Source organism: Plutella xylostella, chromosome 7, assembly GCF_932276165.1.
Source record: "Plutella xylostella chromosome 7, ilPluXylo3.1, whole genome shotgun sequence".
Taxonomy (NCBI): domain Eukaryota; kingdom Metazoa; phylum Arthropoda; class Insecta; order Lepidoptera; family Plutellidae; genus Plutella; species Plutella xylostella.
The window spans coordinates 466,705-488,493 of NC_063987.1; the positions used below are offsets into that span (position 1 = coordinate 466,705).

Consider the following 21,789-nt stretch of genomic DNA (forward strand, 5'->3'; position numbering starts at 1 on the left):
ATCTATAATCGGTTTTTGTCTATGGTTGAAAAACTCCCAATTATTAAACATATGAACAACTAAAACTACTTGTATTCCTAAACTCATAGATGGTAACATAGACTAATATTGTGCGTGTAGTGGATGGTAATGAAACTCCAATAGCAAGTTTATCCTCTTTATTGTGTTTATAGATATCGTTCAATCGTAACAGCTAGCGTTTTAACAAGATACACAGGTTGGAAAGCAGAACACTTACATCTCTCACAAACGCTACCAACTATTGAGGGTAGCTACATATCTCATATCTGGCCACGACAACAAAAATATATATATTATTCTTCAATATATTTTGACTCCGCTAAACACTCCTATGATATACTTATTAATTACAATAATTATTTCAACATATTGAAGCCCCTACTCAAAATCGGCGAATGTTAGTAACACGCTTTATAAAATATATCATTAGGGAGGTCTGTCATATAATACTGAGATCGTATTGAATATAATATAATGCTATGTATACCTATTTATAGATGATTTAGCTTGTTCTACATATATGTATTTATTTTGCGAATAGATTTCTGAAGTGCAGTGTGATGAAACTGATGTAGATATAAACACCATTATTTTCTGTCTTGTACAAGGTACTTAGATAAGTATTAAAAACTGCTCAAAACAAAAGAAAATCTCGATACATACAATAGAGAAACATTTACATACGAATAGATATTATTATTTCATATTTTGTTCTTTTAAAGTATTGTCATTGGAACTACTGATAGATTTCAAAACTAAAATTAATTATGAGTAAATTATTGAAATTATACATATTAGACAAGTCTATTTGAACTTATTTAGCCAAAGGCTCAGAGTGGACCCACAGGTGAACGCAAAAAATGGAAACAAATCAAAAACGAAAAAATATATTTAAATTGATTTATTTTTTATAAATAAACTAAAATGAATATCTAAAGGCGAAGGCTCGAAAATAACATAGTTGGAATATTTACAAGAAACAAAAGAAGCCATATGATTGAGTTATTTATAATAGAATCAAAATTTACAACTTCAAAAAATACAAGGCCACTAGGAGTAAAAAAAATACAGAAGATTTAATAATTGCATTACTCTAAAACTAGGGGCAATCAAAATAGGATTGCAACGTAAAAAATAATAAAAATCCTACAGGGAATTTAAAACAGGTCTTAAAATTGATACGGAGTTAAACCTTAATGTAAAACACTAATTGCAAAACCCACTAATTGCTTTCAAATAACTCAGTCGACACAAACACTGCAAATAGCAACACTGACAGTGGTGTTGCCAGCCACGACGCCAGCCTTCTACCAACATCTACTGAGCATAACATAAACCTGGCAAGTCTAAGCACAAGACTTCAATGTACAAATATATTTAGCTTGCTAATCTTGCTATAATTAAAGTAACCAAAATAATACTTGATTATTAAAGAACAGAATGTAATATGCGCTTAGTCACGCAAATTTTAAAAAAACGTATTGCACGAAAAAATACTATTGATTTTCGTCAAAATCTCAGCCGAGATTTACAGATCTCATAAAAAATAACTGCAAATGATATTACATACCATTAATTTGTAATTTCAATCAACTTGACTAATTAAAAAGCATTTTATTGTAATGCTTGGTCACATCAACTTATATGTTCTTACAATATTATGTACACGCTGTTTATCAGTATTTTTGCAAGTTTTCAACAGGTAATAAGAACTAGTACTTGATTCTGCGCAACAACTACTTTGTAGGTACAATGATTACTACAGGAATATACAGATATATGCTCACTTCTAAGTAACAATTTAATGACAGCAGTGAATATGAGATACCATTCAAAACTTCACATTCTACCATAAAAGGCATAATAAGTTATAAGTACCATAGATCTAATTAAACCACGTTATCTAGACAAATATACAAAGAAATAATATTTCATACACAACAATTTTTACAAGCTGTGAATATGCTGGTAGGATCTTCGGTCAACGAGAGATGGAATCAATTAAAACTGTAAGGATGCTTAAAATATACGATATCACTATCCAATTCTTGCAAGATCTAGCCATTATACTTTCTAGCATTATGAATTTCTATCAAGGATTTGTCATCTAGGCCTCTTTGTCCCACACGGAAAGCAATTATTCGTAATCACATAAATGTTTAAGTTAGTACTTAATAAAACCATAGGTACCCATTATTTTGTCCAAAATAGAAGACTTTCATTTTGAAATTTCTAATTTTTCCATAGAGGGCGCGTGAAAACCAGCCGTTTTAATAACAAAATATACATCAGTAACAGCTAATTTTAACAATCTAAAGAATAGCTTATACATTTAGGTATTTTAAATTTCTCTATGACATACATACACTCATTTTTACATACAGTAAGGTATGTGTTACGTCTAAAGATAAATATGTAGATACATAGATATATGTTTTACTTTTCAAGAGTAATTTCGCTATACATAATAGAAATATGTGGAATATTTTTTACACTATCAGTTTTAAATACTAGCAATACCGATGTATTTTCATAGGCAACATACATATTTAAATTGCCAGTATTATTTGATATTTCGAACACACATAGATTTTTCATAGTTGTATTTTTATTTTTTATATGAAAACTACTATTAAATAGATGCCATTCTTGTAACTTATTACAAAACCACTATTAAGTTTACTGTAACTTAGTTATTGATTCCCATCCTGCTAAATGCTGACTATGCCATACGGTAGGACGAACACATGTAATACTAAAGCGATAATTAAAATTGATTGCTTTGTACAGTTATGGAATGTGATGTCTGAATAATTTTGAAACAATATTAAATTTTATTCAACGATTTATACGCACCATTTCATAAGACGAATTATTAAAAATAAAAACATTATTGTTTCATTTGATAGCGTTGCATAAATTGTACAAATAAATCGTTACAAAACATAACGAATATGGAACATGATTAAACTAAATTATTTAAAACACCTATTAAATTTAAGGTACCTGCATGAAGTTTCCTACATCGCAACAAATATTTTCATAAGTAAATTTAGAAATAAAGTATGAAATTTCCTAATAAAATCCTGGCCACATTGACTAATACACTTCATTGCGGATACAAACTCATTGGTAACTGCAAACATTACAAACCGCCAATAAACATTAAAATACACCTCACGGTTCCATTGCGAACCTACCTCGTATACAAGTCAGCTAAAAGTATGCACTACCATAATAAAACGTTAACTTAAACATGAGACCAATTATTTAAAAAAAATAACGCGATACATGTAAACATAAATTTGGAAACCCCTAAACCAGACACGAATGTAAAATATGTAAGAGTGAATTTGCGGGGTAGTGCATACGACCACTAGGTGTGATTTTGTCCAGAGTTCTACAGTGTTACGAAGAGCTTAGCTGAATTGGTTTTGAGTGGGTTGTGGCGGGATCGCGGGCCGCATCGGCGCTGCCATCGCCATCCCTGGTCCTTGCTGCATGCCCATCACCATTACCCCACCCTGTTGCTACAAAATTAAAAAAACAAAATTATTAATGTCAGTTAGTTTTATCTATAGATGGAGCCACTGGTTATAAGAGCATTTATCTTAGGAATTAATAAATGGTTCATTGTCTTTGTCAAGAAGATACACGTAATTTCAATCGAAAGTTAAAAACAATTTAGTGATAAAACATCAAACTAGACATCGAGATTCAAGTAGAATGCAAGAGTTCACATCTCTGTACGTCATTCTAGCACACTGCATGCTCACACATAGATTATTTCCATGCGGAAATATTCCTCTTACCTTTATGTCATAGTCTCTTTGAAGGCGTCTTTGTTAAACCAAATAGGGGAGGGGGAAAGTCTAGCGAAAACATAAACTACTAATGTACAATAGCGAACAGAGTTAATTACCATTTCTTTTTTTTATTTGGTATTTTCTCTGCTCTCTACCGTACTTGCAAATAAAATTAGCTAAGACTTGACCTTTGTGGAGTGAGTAAAAGTTTTAAATCAAGAAAATTCTAGTTTTGAATGAATTTACTCACCACTAAAGTCAAATAAAACTTAATAAAAAAAAGCATAAGAATCGGCCCGTTTGTGCCTAGTATTTTATACCACATTTCGAATGTATACCTATGATGTTGTATATTTTTTTTAATAGATAGGTACTTAATATACGTATACATAGAAATATACCATAATAAACAATAACCATAACCTACACGAGTGCAAAATAATTTTATCAGCATAATTGGTGCTTAAAATGATAATCCTCTAATCTAAATAGGTTAATATTTAGTAATATATACTAAATACTTAAGCACATGGATATAAAGCCAGTGCAGCGAGGCACTAAGTAGCGTGCTCTTTGCATAATGAAAATGGTTATGATCATGATCATAGCCCGGAATAATCGATATGATCGTAATCTTATAACTGCGACTTTTTATTCTTATTTCGCATTGAAAAACCGACCGAAAGTGAATAGTTAAGGAGTCCATAAGTTAATATTTTTTTTTTTAGCACCCTTATTCCGAGAACCAAACGGGCCGGTCCACAGAGCAACTTACCATGACATAGTGGGGGGGGTGGTATGTGTGCAGGGTATGCGGCGTGGGCTGCATTTGCATGCCGGGGCCCTGCAACCACAGACTCAGTGCTAGCATGCTACACGGGCGGTCGAGGCGTTAACGGGCGGCCATTTTGTTTTTGTGTCATATTGGCATTGGTCGAAAATTACTGGTTTATAGTCAATTTTGAACCAAATCAGACTATTGTTGATAGGTTGATGATTAGCATCGACAGATGGTATCATCACCAGTGTCACAATTGTATAGTGTGTTAATGTTCTATTTTTATAGTATGTCAATGTTGTTTTTTTAAACACTCGTTAACACCACGTCCCAGCCTTGGATTTAGCAAAATAAATAAAGGAACAAACATAAAAAGGAAAACAAAAGTTAACTACAGTTTGGTAGCAAAAAAACTACATTACAACTTAAAGAAAACAAAAAATGCAACAGGGTGGCAAAAAATAAACTTTTTACTATAATAAATGTATTAGCTTCAGCGCAGCAAAATTAAGGGTATGCTAAGCAACTTAAAGATACTAGGGAGGTTGTAGGGGGAGCGACATAGATGGCGTTGCACGACTATCGATCTTAAAGGTTTCAATTTCGAGCAAATATATTTAACTCCAACTCAGAACAGTAACTCTGGATAGTTCAAGAATCTTCTCCGTTTCGTATAAAAATACATTTCTGTTCGAAATTCAAACCGATGTGGCTTAGAAAAAAGGTGGGTACTTACCATAGGCCGGTACCCCACCCCGGTGGTGGCTTGCATCGGCTGCGGGCTCCAAGTGGCGCCCCCTTTGTTGCCGTTCTTCGGAGAGTTCCATTGCATGGGTCTGGGCAATACGTGTCGTGTCATGCGAGCTTGCTAAGGCGTGGCGGAAATAATGTGCCCGACTACCACCTAGGTACCAACTCTGCCGCTAGGTGGCGGTGTTATGATATAATTCACAATTGTAATAAAAAACGCGGTGTAGTGTGAACATTTTGATCGGTATGGGAGTGGCTTTGTTCGGTGGAAGCGTAAAAGCGAGTGTATTATGATATTCGTGTGGTGTACTAGACTAGGCACATTATTTTCGCGTTAGCTTGGTCATTTTGTAATGGCATCTTTTCGGCATTGTAAAATTGGTTCAAAAATTTGGGAGAAAAATACGGCAAGTTATAAAGTGGCCAATTAGAATTTGTGATATGGATGCCACAACGTGTTGTAAAAGTTACTTCATCTCAAGGGGTATAGCAGAGAAGTATCTTTTTCGTCAACAGATGGCGGTAACAGTACTATAATTTGAAAACAATGGCATTCTAAGTAACTTCACATACACGTCACCCGACAATGTAAGAATAAAACTATTTTTTTCTTGCATCTTTTCAACTCTATGTAGCACAATATTTTTAAGGCTTTAAGATTTAATTATGACATAACCAAATACAGAAGTTAAAGTTTAGATAGTATTCGAATATACTAAAATTTATTGAATTTTAGTGCTAAAAATATTGTGCTACATAGTCTAAAATTCAAAATGGCTTCTACTAAAACTTCAATTCGGAATAAGGTAAAAAACTAGCATCACGTCACAATAATTCAAATTAATGTCAGAAATACAGATTTACTGATTGTTAGGGGACTTTCTTGAGGTTCGTTTAGAACGAAGAAGACAGATTTCACGTAAGTATAGTATTGAATCAATTCTAAACCCAAAGATATTTTAACTCTATCGGCGTATGTTGGAATATAAATTTATCTATATCTTCTTTTACAGCAAACATCAATACGGAAATATCCCCTAACCTCATCATCATCTGGCTGGTTTTACAGTCACGCTGACGTGGCAATCAAAATGTACTGTAGCTATCGTTCCTGAAGCACGATGATAGTTCATTGCTTTATAACTATTCATACAAATTGAATTACCAGATCAGCACGACTGTAAAACCAGGGCTCTAAATTCTCAACCACTCTTCTTCGTAGTCGCCTTTCTTTGCGCGTAATAATTAATAAATAGATAAATAATATAGTACCTAACTATTTCACAATGAATTCTACCACTCGACATAAAAGGCGAGTAGTTGACAATTAGCTTTGTTACCTCAGAAACAGTCTACAACTCACTTGGCCGCGGCGCCCTTGTTGATGGTGAGATTGTTCGCGAGCTGCGCCAGAGACGAGTCGAGGTCTCCCGTCAACACCTTGCTAGGTGGCTGCTGTGGTTGACCTGCCGTGCGGTAGATGGCGTTAGTGGTGAGAAGACTTGTTGGCTGGTTATGCTAGCCTGGTACTTTTTTGTTTTGGGGTGCATGCGTTTTGTATGGTTTTGAGGGGGATGATGGTGGTTTTGAGATGATTGTAGCGGTGATGGTAAATGGTAGTGCTTTTGTAACTTTATTTAATGTTGTCAGTTGTAACACAAAAAAACAACAAAATCGAAATTAAGATGTAATGTATGTATTGATGTGTAGGTTACGCATTTTTATGGCCTAGGTATATTTTATGATTATTATTGATGAAATCGAGTCGTCGGCAGCTACACGTTATTTTAACGAGACTGAAAATATGAGCTCATAGCGTCTAAAATTCCTGTAAAAGTCTAGATGATTTGCTAGTGAAAAAAAACATAGTTAACAAAACGAAACTGCTACGAGCTGAAAAAAACGCAAGTATTAATCAATAAACAAAACGAACATAAAACGTGAATCTATACACAAAATAGTGCTTAGAAATATCTACAACATCGAACGCAAAACTGTACAGCGAAAAGCCAGTGCCACATCGAGAAAAAGAAAACAAAAAAAAGAAAAAACACGACGACAGCGCTTCTAAAGTTCAAAATCCGAACCCATAGACTGCATTGGCGCCATGGCTTGACGGGCCGGCGATCCGAAGCTCTGATTGGGCGCCATGATGTCGAAGGGCGCTGCCATTGGCTGCTGGGTGACGGGCTGCGTCGCCTGTTTGGCTGGCGAGCCGAGTGACATTCTCATGACGTCCTCAAGGTCATCGAAGGCTGACTTCGGCTGTACGTTGGGCGGCGGAGGGCGGGCGGGCGACGCGGATATCGGCTGGGGCATGTCTCCCATACCCATGAACGGGTTTGCGGCTTGCGATAAATGGTTTTCGGTTAAAAAATACAAGGGCGGATCTTGATACAGCGATTGCTGCTGTTTAATAGATAACTAATTCTCGGAGAAAAGTCGTTTAACTTGCTACTGTGGTAAGGAACGATGGTTTGCTTAAAATATTTATAATTACAAAGATCCACACCTTGTGATATAGTACCTATACTCTACACTTATTCAAATAAATATACCATCACCGTGAAAATAAGAATTTGTACAAGAAATACTTCAATCCATGTGAGATAGTATAGTGATTAACCTTAAAAATAATTATAAGTATAAAAAAAACTATGTAAGTACTTAAAATAATGAAATGAAGACCAATTTTATATTTTCTTAACATCTATCTATAAATAAGTGTAACCTAAAAGTCAAACCGCCCACTGCCGGCTAAACTAAGTTAGTTCGCAAAGTTGAGCCAGATTTCATACATACTGCATAGTTTTGTGTGTAGGTCACATGTATGAAAAACTGGAACTATGCGAACTTACTTAGTTTAGCCGGCAGTACACGTTCGGCTTTAGAGTTTTTTTTCATAAAACTAAACACTTCGGGCCCTAATATCCCTGATTAGGGATCCCAGGACCTGATGATAATTATGAAAACTATAAAATCGGTCTTCCAAACCTCCTCACATCCAAATTTGCCCCTTACCTCCATTATCATTATTGGCGAACATGTCGAAGCCGGGCTGGCCGGCGGGCGGGAAGGCCGCGAACCCGTTGGACGACTGCGCGGGCCACGCCGGCGCCGGCGCGGTGGCTAGAATACGAGTCATTCGAGGGGGATAAGGTGGGTGGTGCTTTGACAGCTTTATTGACACTTTGAAGGCTTTGCAGCGGAGTTTACACTTTAAAGGCAGAATTTAGAATCAGGGATTGACGCTAAAATAGGGGTCCTTGCAGTGGGATGAGGAAGGTGGCGGTTGTTCAGGGTTTGGACGAAGTTTTTGATAAGGAGTGGACGCTAAATTTGGGTTAATTTCATGGAGATAATGTTGGTGACTTTGGACGATACATTTGATTATTAATTTAGTCGAAATCACGTTCTAAAAGGATCGAATAAAGATCTGCGCATATCCTGATTAGGATACCGTGGGTGGAGTTAACGTTGCTTTTTGTATGGCAGACCCATGTTTTTTTAAATCTGATTTCCTTAATTTGATGATGTTATCCTTTTCTTGAAGTCTCCTGAAATCTCCATGTCTTCGTGCTAGACCGCACCCCATAAGCTCTGGGTGTTTACAATTTATACTAAACAGTGTTTCATATTTACAACCAGTGCAATTATTTCATAGGAAGGGGCTACTAAGGAATTTTCTACCAAAGTTATAAGTACATTTTGCTCCAATAAAAGTGCCCAGCACCATATACTTAATTTATATTTAACTAAATACCGTTAATCCATACACGATATTAAAGTAATGTACAAAAGTAACAGAAAAGGCAGAAATTATAAAGGCAGACATATAATTTGTTACAATTTATAATTTCTGCCCATTCTGTCTTCATATTTACAAGATTTCTGTATTGAGGAAAGTTGCCACATCGTTAGAAACACAAGAAAGAAATTAGTACACAAGGCAAGCCGCAATCATTACGTTCGCATTTTAGTATCATCATCTGATTCTTTAAATATTTTAGAATACTCACAACTGTTTGCTCTTTAATACTGATAAAACCCCTTTCGTGGCAATTTCTTTCTACAAATACTCAAACCAACTTTCCTCAACGAACCCAACTATCAACAACTCCCAAAACCACTCACCCCCTCCAAACATGTCAGCGAAGGGGTTGCCCAGCGACAGCAGGTCCTCGCTGGCCTTGCTATTGTTCGTCTGTTCCGCAGCCGGGGCCGGCCCGAACAGGTCCACGATAGACTGGTTCTGATTCTGGGTGGGCTGCGCGAGGAATGGATTGTTGGCCGCTGCGTTTGTTGGTGATTGCACTTTGTTCTGTAAGGGTGGAGGGAGAATGGTGGGTTATAGTTATAGTTAAGGGGAGGGCGATCATTGCCCATTTGACGCTGCGACGTAAAATATACAATAATGGAGTGTTGTTAGTTTATTTGAATTTAGTGTAGTATGTAAAAATGTATCCTCATGAAAATAAAAGGCAAATTATGGGGAGAATTTAGAAGGTAAATAGTTCAGGATTGTGGTAATGGTAAGTTAAAAGGGAAAGGCCCGTGTAAAATTTGAGGGAATATTACATATGGGAAGATTTTGGAGGGTAAAATGGAAAGATGTTGCAGTTGTAACAGGAGTAAAATTTAAATGACAAAAAAGAATAGCACGGTAACACTACACATACAAATGAACCCTCGAAGCGACTTGAAGAAATCACACATAATGACGTGAATCCCAACCATGAGATGAACGTAACTAAATTTTGTTCTATATGATAGCCAATTTATAACACGAGTGGTACTCCATGATTTAATTAAATGGAATTATTTTACAATGAAATATTGAATAAATAACACGTAAAGTACGGCTACACAAGTATTAACGTTATACATGAATACCCCTGCATTTTGTACATAAAATCTAACCCCCTTATTCATAGAAAAGTTACAATACGTTTTAACTAATAAACTGTTTTGTCCCTCTTTGTCAGTGAACAAATTGTTCCTTGTTGGAGAGGGACAAAACAGTTTATTAGTTAAAACGTTTTGTAACTTCTCTATGAATAAGGGGGTAAAACTGTGCTATTTATCAATTACAATATCTCGACGCAATTTGTATACCAAAATCTTGATATTAACAATAATTAAACACCAGTGTAATAATAAAGCTACAAAACCTAACAAGTGAGGCAAGAAAAATGATGATTTTATATAGAAATAGAATAGAACACACAGTAAAAGAGATGTGCCACAAATCACAATCAGTATACAAAATTCACTTCAACAGTAACCGCCCCAGTATACACATAGCCCAGTACAGTACACAAAAGCCCCACTTCGTAAAGCCAATCTGCTTACGAGTATAACGGATATGTCCTCTTCTCCTGTCCACCCGTCTCCTTGCAATAAGTGGACCTGAAAATTATTCCTTTACGTCAGCGATAGAACAACCCCGCACCATGACCTATTTGCGACTGAAATTGTTTGTATTGTAGGTCCACCAAGCTGACAAATTCAACAGCACTTGGATATCAACTAAATTCTACTAACATAAATGGCGGTACGGGGGTTGTTGTGGGAACCCTAGAGAATCGTTTATACATACTATGGATTAATTATATATTCTTCGGGATAGATAGACTAGGCGATAGGAGTTGCGCAATAAGTGATGACACTGATGACTGTGCCTAAAATAAACTAAATTATACCAGGTCAGATAGACGTGTAGGTCTCTTCATAGCCTACTATTAGATACTTACCTAGTTGGAAGACTACAGCCGAAAGTCCGCCACGCATTTGCGCCATTACCAGACTGAGCTACGACCTCGCCAACTAGAGTCTAACCTTTACTGGTCAAGTACGAACTCTTTCTCCATGTACCTGTTGCTCCAAGATATCGTCGATGAGGCCAAATCTGACCCTTATGACCCACAAAGGCTCACTTTATACTGGTTAATAACAGCCTCCTCCTACCTGAGCGCGTGTTGCTTCAGCGTGTCATCAATAGCTGACTAGCTCTATATAGGTCTCTCGAAAGCCATGCTAGCATACCTACTTATCTCGATGACGAGTCGAAAGTAAATATTACCATCAGGGGTTCGCGAGCTTGTCCTTAGGCGAGGCGTTACGATTCCCATTTGTGTACGAACGAGTCGAGTTGATACGGTCAAGATCCTGTTCCAAGTTGATATGTGTGCTGTGACCTTCAGCTACCAACGCATCGCCAAATCTAATTATGTGTCTCACCTTATACTGGTTAATAACAGCCTCCTCCTCTCTCAGCGCGTGTTGCTTCAACGTATCATCAATGAGTAGCGTCCCACCCGGCATGTTGGTGGCGCACGCCTGCCCGAACGATGAAGATGTTGACGATAAGGCCCCCATGACGCTGGCTACGGATTTCTGGGCCCTGGAATGGTGATGGTTGGTGGGTTAGTTTTGGGGAGTCAAAGGAACAATACAAAAAATAGTGTAGACTTGGTAATCTCTCCAGTACTAAACCTGTCTTGAAATGATCTTAAATTTGTCTCTGCCATCCAAAGGTGGTCTGGAAGAAATAGTTTTAAGCAATAAGACCGCCTTTTTGTACTGTTTAATTTATAAGTTTTCATTTTGTATACGTAATATTTTCTATCATGATGCAAAATAAACAGTATTCTGTTCTATTTTTCTTATACCAAATTTGTCCTGTACCGAATCTGTGTGATTTCAGTTTCGGCTTAGTATACCCTTTTTGCAACACCCTGTATATTATGGTACTGACGTGGCGGTGGTGGTGGGCGTGCCGGCCGCGGAGCGCTTGCCCTCGAGCGTGGCGAGGTGTCCCTCCAAAGCGTCCAGAAGAGATGAAGGTGCCTTCGTCAGGTCCGGGATGTCTCCTTTGTCTATGCCCACGTTTTCTGCCACCTGGGGATAGGGGGTTTGGGTCAGGAGGGGTAGAAATTGATTACATTGCAATGGCAAGGACTATGGACCCGGACACAATACTGCGTAGCGGCGTGGTATCGCAAAACCCTGCTATAGTAATCAAGCTTTTTACCTGAAAAATTGTCAAAGCAAAAGCAGTCGCAGATGTTTACGATGCGACGTGGCAAACGCAGTTATATGTTAGGGCCCTATGGAAATTTTGGTGCATGTGTCATTTTCATTTCAGTTGAGGGATTTTAAATGGCATGGTCCAGCATGTATTTGCTATGGTGCAGTTTTATGCTTATAAAATGTAAAATATAAGCCGTGTTGTTTGTATATTACTGTCTGACGCAGTAGCAAGAGAAAGCCATGTAAAGCGCTGATCGGAAGTATAGCTAGGATAAAAGATTGGAAACATAGAATACCGCCGTATCTGCGACATTAATAGTATGGAATTTCCATCTGACAATGAAAGCTATACTTACATATAATATCTTTACCACATGTCGTAATGATTCTCAGTGACTTGCTTACATTATTAACTTGGTAATTAATGACATTATTGAAAAATGTGCAGGGTTATGAAAAAACACATTCAAGATTATTTGAAAGGCAATTATATAAGCTCATGTGGGTAGCTTTTCAATAGGGAAGGAACATTTAAAAAATCCGTAAGGCCAAACTAGGCAATTCGCAACACTTTCAAACATTTAATTATTAATATTAGAATGCTGTGTGCCAGTATTATTAGTGTGCATTGGTTATGTTAGGCACAAATGTTACTATTACAAGTCTTACTCACAGCAAATGTATCTGAATATCTTCGGCGCACCTAAATAAATATAAATACTTGTATACTTACATAAATATAATACAGAGTTACGAATTTAATTAATTGTATTAGTAGTGTGTCATTAAAAAATAATCATAACGAGATGTGGTCAGATACTGTATTTTCTAATCAAAATTAATGATACTGCAGCAGTAGGTAATAATTATAAAGACTACCTAATGGGTCATTAACCACAGAAAGCCTTTTAAACTTATTTTTGTCGTGATCATAAAACTGCCATGGTTATTTATCCATTCTACCTACGTTTCTTAAAAGACTTTTCCTACGTTTTCAATTCCTTTCAACTTTCATTTACCTCACATCCCCCATTTTCGTATAGTTTCTTTATCTGCGGGGATAACCGAATATACCTAATTATGCCTCTTTCCGTACCTTCAAAAACTCGCCCACTCGGTCCATGCGTATGAGGAACTTCTTGTACAGGTCGAGCGCGTCGCGGCAGTTCTTCTTGTTCATGTCGAAGTACTTCTCCAGCAGGTTGATGATGCCGTCGTTGTAGCACGCGAACAGCCTGCAATGGAGGATGAGATGGTTAGTCAGTGGAATAAAACGTTAAACTATTTACAGCGTTGGAAAGCTTCACATAATGAGAAAACAACTTCGCTTCGGTAAGAACTTTGATAAGATTATAAAACACTTTTACTTAACTATTATAATTCATCAGCAAATGGTGCGGCTAATCACCCTTCACAAGACACATAGAACAAGAACCCATGCGTGAGTTCTGATAGGAGAAACTCAGATATATGCCTAAAGCCTAGCCTATCCCACTATGCAACATCACTGACATATTTTTGACGATATTAGACTTATATTGGCCGTGCGATAAAACCAATGATAATTTTATACAGCATTACAAGCCTCCACCTATATACCAACCGCGCGAGGGATTTCACCACCGCGATGTAGGACTCACCTAATGAGATCTCTGCACAGCAGCATGAAGCACATAATATTCATGACACTGATAGTGAGCTCATTGCCCTTGCAGTCGAACTCAAACACACTATCCTATCCTTTACACTTAGTTCCGCTCTTAAATACCATCCTCACAAGAAACTTCACCACCGCGATGTAGGACTCATCACTCACCTAATGAGATCTCTGAACAGCAGCATGAAGCACATATTAATCACACTGTTGGTGAGATCGTTGGCCGTGCAGTCGAACTCGAGCAGGCTGTCCAGCTGAGCTTGGAGCACGGGAAGCGTCTTGAGGAGCTTTTCAGCGTTCATCATGCGTAGGGAGCCTTCCTCTTTGCTGTGGAGGAGAAGATGTATGATGTTAATAACTTTATATCCATAGATTTTGCTTATCACTCTGACAACTGGTTGGTATTTGTGATGAATTAGATAAATGCTCAGTTTTCAGGATTGAGGGATAGAAAATTTACGTGATGGTTTAGGTATTAAATTAATGACATAAACTGATAGGTACGTTGTGGAGCAATGCCATGGACGGAGAGCTATTCTGCTACGGCTGTCCTGTAGCAACCTCCATTCTTGGACATATCCCTCTTAAAACGTTACACACTGGTGTCTTGATCTGGAGGGCTATTCTTGATTGACGAAATACGAAGTTTTACAGAGCTTTTATGCAATGATTTAGAGACGCGAAGCGTTCCGAAAAGCCAGAGTGACCCTTAAGACCCAAAAAAAAATTCCGTAAAATGTATAAAAGCCCCGTGACTCACCCCCGTTTCACTTTGCAGAAGTCGAAGGCGACGGTGCGGTACGACAGCGACTTCTCGTTCAGGTACTTGGCGTAGCGCCGGATGAACGGGGACATGTCATAGCCTGCACATAGAGAACGATGTCGGTTAGCTGGTGAATGAGTTAAGGTTTTATGAATTTGGGTATACCTTGGTCCTTGTCATATAAGTCCCCTGCTAGCCTAATACCAGGTGCAAGAACAGGCGCACGTCAAGACGTGAAAAGGTCTCCGTCTCGCTAACTTTGTCAAGTGCTAGCTTTCCTGATAGAACCCTGTGTAAGTAATATGAGACTCGATTATTGGAAGCCGAAAGGGCGTATAATTGATTTGATCTGTCAGTGTACTGTCCAGCTCATCACAGCGTTGCATTTAAGGGCCAGGTGATAGTTGAAGACGATACATTATGGAAGAGTTTTGATAAGCGTGCTGAAATATTAAGAGAAAATAAATGTGAATGTCTTTCGACAGATGGCACCTGATTTGTCCCGATCTAAAATAAAGGCATATCTGTATTCAGCAATTGCCCATTAGTGAGCAAATACTCAGGTTGATTGATGATTAAGTATGTAAGGTATAGCCCATTACACTGTCGCATAAACAAGACGTAATGTGTGAGATAAAAACTCATCATTTCATACGCCCCCATTTTAATGTGGATAGGTATTATGTTGGGTACAACTAAGCTAGGGCTTAAATAGGTTCAAGTTATTTCCTACAAACCACCTTCTATGAAATGAAACTGATGTAAATACTGCATTTAAATTTTCAGGAATTCTATTCATGGATGTTCCTGGTAATGTTCATATTTATTTCGCTATTATTCTATGGAATTCATCTGTGCAACATGAGTATAAAATTGTATTACCACATACATTTCTTACTTTATTCAGGGCAGATTTTTCAATTGTCAGATAAGTGTTATCTGAAGAATAAAATTGTTACTGTCACTGTCTAATACAAACATTCAGATGTGACAGCAACAGTTTTATTCCTCAGATAAAACCATGATTACACATCTGACTATTGAAAAATCAGCCCTAAAATTTCTAAATCAAAAATAAAGTTAACGGAAAATCAGGAATTCCTTCTACAAACCTCATACAAATACTTTTTATCTACCCAACATTACCATGTAAAGTGCGTTCTACACTAGCTCTCCGGGTGCGAATCAATACGACCATCAAATACGACTACATGTGCATTCTACGCGAGTGCAAAGAACTACAGATGGTGGCGGGGCCACTCCGAGTTTACGAATGTTCGTAAATAATGTTTCAATAGATTAAATTCTAAAATGGCATATTTCACACTTCAGGTCCATTGCTAGATTGATTGTTTTCAAGCACAATGAATATTAAAAAAAAATAGGTGTGTAATGCCATAAATACTTATAGCAAAAATGCAACAATATTGCTTATGAATAGTGAGGTCAAAACAATTTAACCTCCATGATAGTGTAACTTTTCTTTAACCAAGTGATTATTTTAGTCACTTATGTATGGCATATGCAATGTTTTTTTACCATGTATGTTCTTATTAAATCGCGATTTGTTGTTATATCGGTAGTTACAAATAACACATACGATATAAGACTAGCACTAAAACTGTCCGTAGTGATAATCCGTCCGTGATCGTGAACTCACAGTAGCCCACCAGGCTTATCGCCACCGCGACCTAGCCAATGCCAGCGAGGTGAAGTGTCATACGGTGCGGTGCAATCAACTTGAGCAGTGTGTGTTTGTCTGTGCGCCTAATGCGTTCAGTTACTGTGATTGTACTAGTTTATGATCCTATAATGGATGTATTTTTCTTGTATTATGTTGAGATTGAAATGCGGTTTACTTTTGTAATGTGGGTATACTGTAGTGTAAGTAATCATTGCATTAGAACTAAAGGAATTTATACAATGTATTCTTTATTTGGCCTCTATTTAAACTACATATCAAAACAATTAAAAGATTGAATTTTAATAATTTTTCAAAACGTGAAATTATTTAGTTACGCAACATTTTCAAAAATACCACAAAAACACTACAAAACGTAAAAATAAAATAAAAAATCACAGGCCCAATCTAACCCAGCTCTTCGACTGTACTTTTTCTCGCCAGAATGCCGGGGTTACCCAGAAACGCAACAGCTAACACATAAACGCCTATAAAAAAACATTAACCCTTTAAGTTTGTCTGGTTTAACCAGTCAGACCATTTGTGGAAAGAAAATGCTTTTGACACGCCATTGCTATCTCAAGAAGAGATACCTACTAAAATAAATTTCAATAAGTAAATTATTATATGTTTGAATCATATATTATTATAAGTACCTATTTATGTTGAGAGTAAAAAATATGGTACAGCGCATGTCAAAGGCATTTCCCAAGATGGCCAATATACCTCCTGCAACACTTGTGCAAACCCAAATACAGCGTAATAAAAGCGAGTGTGCCGGACGACATTTAAACATAAATGTGGCTTGTCTCTGATGAAACTGAAGTGGCCCTGCTAAGCTAAACGTTACAAATAGATTTGTTTGCAAATCTTTTCTGACACATTTTACATTCATCTGAAAAATCTTAAAGCATTTTTAGAGCTATACAGCCATTTCAATTTCATCAAGACAAACCACAAGAAGACATTTACAAAAGCCGCCATATTTGTCGACTCACCAATCCGAGCGCCGGCAGCGCCTTGCAGCGGGAAAGAGACAGATGTAGTTAGAAAAGTTCAGGGAAAACTCGTGCCATCTCGCTCTTACATTAGTATCAATTATACATAATAATTATGTCAAAAAATTTAGGTCACATAGGTGTATGTAGTATGTACTTGATATGCACAATTAATTGACATAAATTTAAACTACACACTAAAAAATCTTAAGTAATTTCGGAAAGACACATTTTAATTAATAAAATGTATCTTTTCAATTTAAATTAGTACTTAATTACTTAAGTTTAGGTAAGCGAATATTAATAGTTATTAGGTATGTCAAAAGAGTAAAAATGGATTTGGGTAATGTTTAAACAAGTGATTCGATAACAGTATTATACTCGCAGATACTTTCAGGATTATTCACACATTTATCTATTACGATAGCAACACATTTAATATAAGTAGGTAACAGTGTGTTGTTATGTATTTTAGTTGTAAATGAAATAGCACATACACTTAAATGATCTTGTTGACCCCTAGTATAACCTGAAAAAGAAAACTGACTACATAACACTGCTAGGCCTCTTCATTAGAAGAATTTATAAGTAGAATTCTTATACTTTAGACATAATTTTAAGCAATCATTAAAATTTTTACCACGGGAGACTACCCGCAAACAATATAGAAGGCGGCCATCAAATAACATACATTGTGTTATGTAACTTACGCAAGCCTGCGTACGAGAACGTAAATCAGTACTAGATTGACATTGTACCTAATTTTATAACGCGCACAGATAAAGAACCCATATGAAAATGGCAGACGGATTCATGCTAGAGTTGGCAATTCAAAAATTAACGATTAGTTAGTTTGACAAGGCACAAAATTTTATAGCTATTTATAAAGCTGACCGTACAAAGTGTTCACATATTTATGGAGTTGCCTGTACACACTACACCCAGTACACTTCAAACGCCTCTCTATTGTTTAGTATTGTCCCAGAAGTTGGAAACTGTGCATACTGTATGGTGTATACGAACCTTTATAAAAGTCGTAAACTACGCGACGTGTTTGTTATTAGTTTTTAAACAAAAGCCGATTTCTCTATGGCTATCTCTATGTCCCCACTTTCTTGGAAACGCAAACTGCTGCAACCTAAATAGAACTAATTAATCATTAATAATTATATACACATAATACCTATTTCTAAATTCAAATTATAATTTCTGACATAATACCTATAATATACTTATATAATTTCTGTCAATTATTGTATTGGTGTTATTAATTTGTAATGAATTTTTGTATTATTTTGTAATTATTTTCTGTAAGTAATCAAATCAATATAAATTTCATTGTACAATATTATACCTAATTTAGTTTAGATTTAAGCATTGTATGCATGATTGCATGTTAGTATTTAAATTAATGTATTTTATAAGATAACATTTTGAATGCTGTTGCACACCTATAATTGGTGCATGGATAGGATAAGCAACATATACTGTGTCTGAACAACTTTTTATCCAATGTGCTGTTGGTGTGTCTATTTCTGTAAATAAATAAATAAATAAATAAATGTTGGGTTAATAATTATGTAGATTCGTTCTCCTTTTTGCTTCACTAAGATGATAGGTATGAGCTTACTTTTATCATGGTACACATATAAAAATTATCCATACTTTTCACGCACACTGAATAATGTTGGTGTAAACAGTATAAAACTTGTTTATCTACTTGTGTTGTTAAGGGCCCGTACAGGGTGACGTGCCCCGCCAAATTTGGGTTTTCAATGCTCTTCACACAGCACACGCAGTGACACGCACACATGTAAGTTTGCACAGTGGGTCATAAACTTTTACTCGCCAACTTTATTGACAATTATTTCCAAGTAGTGATTTGAGGGTAAGTATAATTTTTAATTACACTGGTAAGCACCAGGAAAGAGTAGAAATTAATAGGGGTGCCACTTTTCTCCATACTCGGAACCCGATTAGCTTTCTAAATAAAATTCAGTCACCACCTTGTTACTGCCCTCATCAGATCCTCACGAGACCATTCCTCAACCAGTACCATGAGACTGTGTTTTTGATGAATCCTAACCTAATGTTCCTACGTATTGTCATGACTTAGATCCATTCGCTATATTCCTGCTCCTCATCGGACCTTTACGAGACTGTAATGTCACGCGAGAACATTGCCCACTATCTAATTTAATGTATTGAATATAGTGTAAGAATTATGCTTCCTCAATTTCAAATCAAATTATGTTGGTGTCATAAAAGTTGAAAAAGTGCAATGACAACCAATGTGCAGTGATTTTGTATCTGTACACGAAAAGATCGCGAGCTGTCAGTGCTGCCTAAACCGACGTGACCCTTCTTTGGAGGCCAGCGGCCGACTGAGTCAAACGTCGCTTGTGTTTATGATTTTATAACACAGAAAGCCGCCATAGATATTTGTATGAAGATTTGAGGGAAAAAAATTGCCCAAGTTTGTTATTAATTTACACAAAATAGGTGTGTGTTTATTTAAAAACAAGGTATTTATCGCCTAGTCCAAGCATTTATCTTTATAATTTGATAAGAATCATATGAAAATTCTTTATAATTACGACACAGTTGTTACAATACGGGAGTGTGATTTACTGGTTTTTCTTGATATTCTGAAATTAATTTACAGTTATCCATAACTATTTACTTAAATTCGAATGATTCAGCACCTAGCTAGACTCTTCGGCTACCTGTATGATTTTTTTCAAGGCTGTAGAGCATCATTTACTATATAATTCTATGACAATGCCAACCCTCGATTCCCTATTGCAGACCCTTAAGTGTTTTACGACAGATACCTATTTATATCATAATTTAAAATAGGTTTTACCGTATTTTTTATTATTTGACAAAAATATACTGAAATAGAATGTGCTACGGTAGTTCATATGTCAATTTTATTATTTACGTGCGATGTTATCGGATCGTGAGGTTCATAACAAATAGACCAGCTACTGCACAGTCAAACTGTGTCCTTTTTACGACCTTTTTATGGCGTTTTTTACTACGGGATGCCAGAAACACTTCAAATATCTGCCACCCACTATAGATAATACCAATAATAATGAGAAAGGAATCAAAAACCTGCTGTAAGTTTCATTGGCTGAAGTACAGTATTTGAGACTCCATTGGCACATTTTGGCTGTAGATGATTCATTAAAGTTTTTGGTATGCGAAAACAAGGTTAAATTACAACTCCGCATGATTACTGATCACCTGCCCGATTTTATAAATAAATCAAAGATTAACTTTAAACAGCGTTTCTATAACTGGCTTCCTAAAGGTCGCAAGAGAGCAGAGGTCGTCAACCCTCAAGTTCATCGGGCACGCCTTCGCATAATATTTGCTATACCTACTTGTAGGAACGCTGCCAACTCCAACATCGCTGGTTTATTACATGGTTTAATACCCCTGGCGCCTGCACTGTAAACATACATAGAGTGAACCAGTACGGAAGCTGTCGAATATTGATAATAATAATAATAATAATAAATAACTTTTATTCATGCTAACAGAGTTAAATTCAACTTAAAATTAGAAACTTATTATAAGTCATGCATGAAGTAACATAATCTGAAGGAGTAATTATTTGATATGTCGAACTGTTGTCCTTACTAGGTTAGTGAATAACCTGTATAAAGGACATCAGTGCCACACCCAGACGAAGAATACTTAAATTATGTTATTTCAAATATAAGAACGTAATTAAGTAGACACATTATAAAGAGATACAGTTTCGAATTTCATTATAAAATGTGTAATTATAGCTATATAAAGTAAAGTAATAATATATACCCAATTTGATGGGAACATAATAAGAAAAATACATAGGTAGGTAATTTAGGGAATACTAGGTAATAATCGTATACAGCAACTTAGTAATTATCTGAATATAATAAAGTCATAAAGTAGATTTTAGTCTATTTAATCTAGTTACACATTTGCGAGTGTCTCATACATATACTTTTGCAAAACTACGGTAATGAGACAATAACGATAAATATACATATTTTCTTTATTTACGTAGGTATTACGATATAGTCTGTAAAATTTCTTCAGTTTCAAAGTATGTTAGATTTTTTAGGAATTTAGTTATAATAGTTTTACATTCGTAATGAGTTAAATCAATTAAAGGAGAGCGTGAACTTAGTTTATTATATAGAAAAGGACCAAGGAACAGGAAAAAACGTTTAGTAAAGGCAAAGTTGGTACGTGGTATCGTACATACTTTGTCTTTGCGTCTCTTTGTTATTTTAGCGATAGTAAG

At 36.2% G+C, this 21,789-nt stretch overlaps 1 protein-coding gene across 7 annotated transcripts in view; it reads right to left on the reverse strand.

The window, feature by feature from the left end:
* Positions 1-143: 143 nt before the first annotated feature.
* LOC105394010 (phosphatidylinositol-binding clathrin assembly protein LAP) overlaps positions 144-21,789 on the reverse strand; it is a 32,512-nt gene continuing 10,866 nt past the window's right edge. Inside the window, exons 4-17 of one of the 7 annotated variants that reach the window (XM_038106600.2) lie at positions 17,487-17,507; positions 14,805-14,907; positions 14,204-14,371; positions 13,484-13,622; positions 12,113-12,255; positions 11,596-11,758; positions 10,708-10,764; positions 9,490-9,676; positions 8,377-8,484; positions 7,443-7,703; positions 6,719-6,821; positions 5,342-5,441; positions 4,603-4,671; positions 144-3,551 (exon numbers count right to left, since the gene is read on the reverse strand). In XM_038106600.2, coding sequence (XP_037962528.2) covers positions 3,441-3,551; positions 4,603-4,671; positions 5,342-5,441; positions 6,719-6,821; positions 7,443-7,703; positions 8,377-8,484; positions 9,490-9,676; positions 10,708-10,764; positions 11,596-11,758; positions 12,113-12,255; positions 13,484-13,622; positions 14,204-14,371; positions 14,805-14,907; positions 17,487-17,507 — 1,733 coding nt within the window. In that variant the 3' untranslated portion in view covers positions 144-3,440. The remainder of the gene's footprint in view (positions 3,552-4,602; positions 4,672-5,341; positions 5,442-6,718; positions 6,822-7,442; positions 7,704-8,376; positions 8,485-9,489; positions 9,677-10,707; positions 10,765-11,595; positions 11,759-12,112; positions 12,256-13,483; positions 13,623-14,203; positions 14,372-14,804; positions 14,908-17,486; positions 17,508-21,789) is intronic. The other 6 variants (XM_038106604.2, XM_038106601.2, XM_038106603.2 and 3 more) reach the window with 6 other exon arrangements.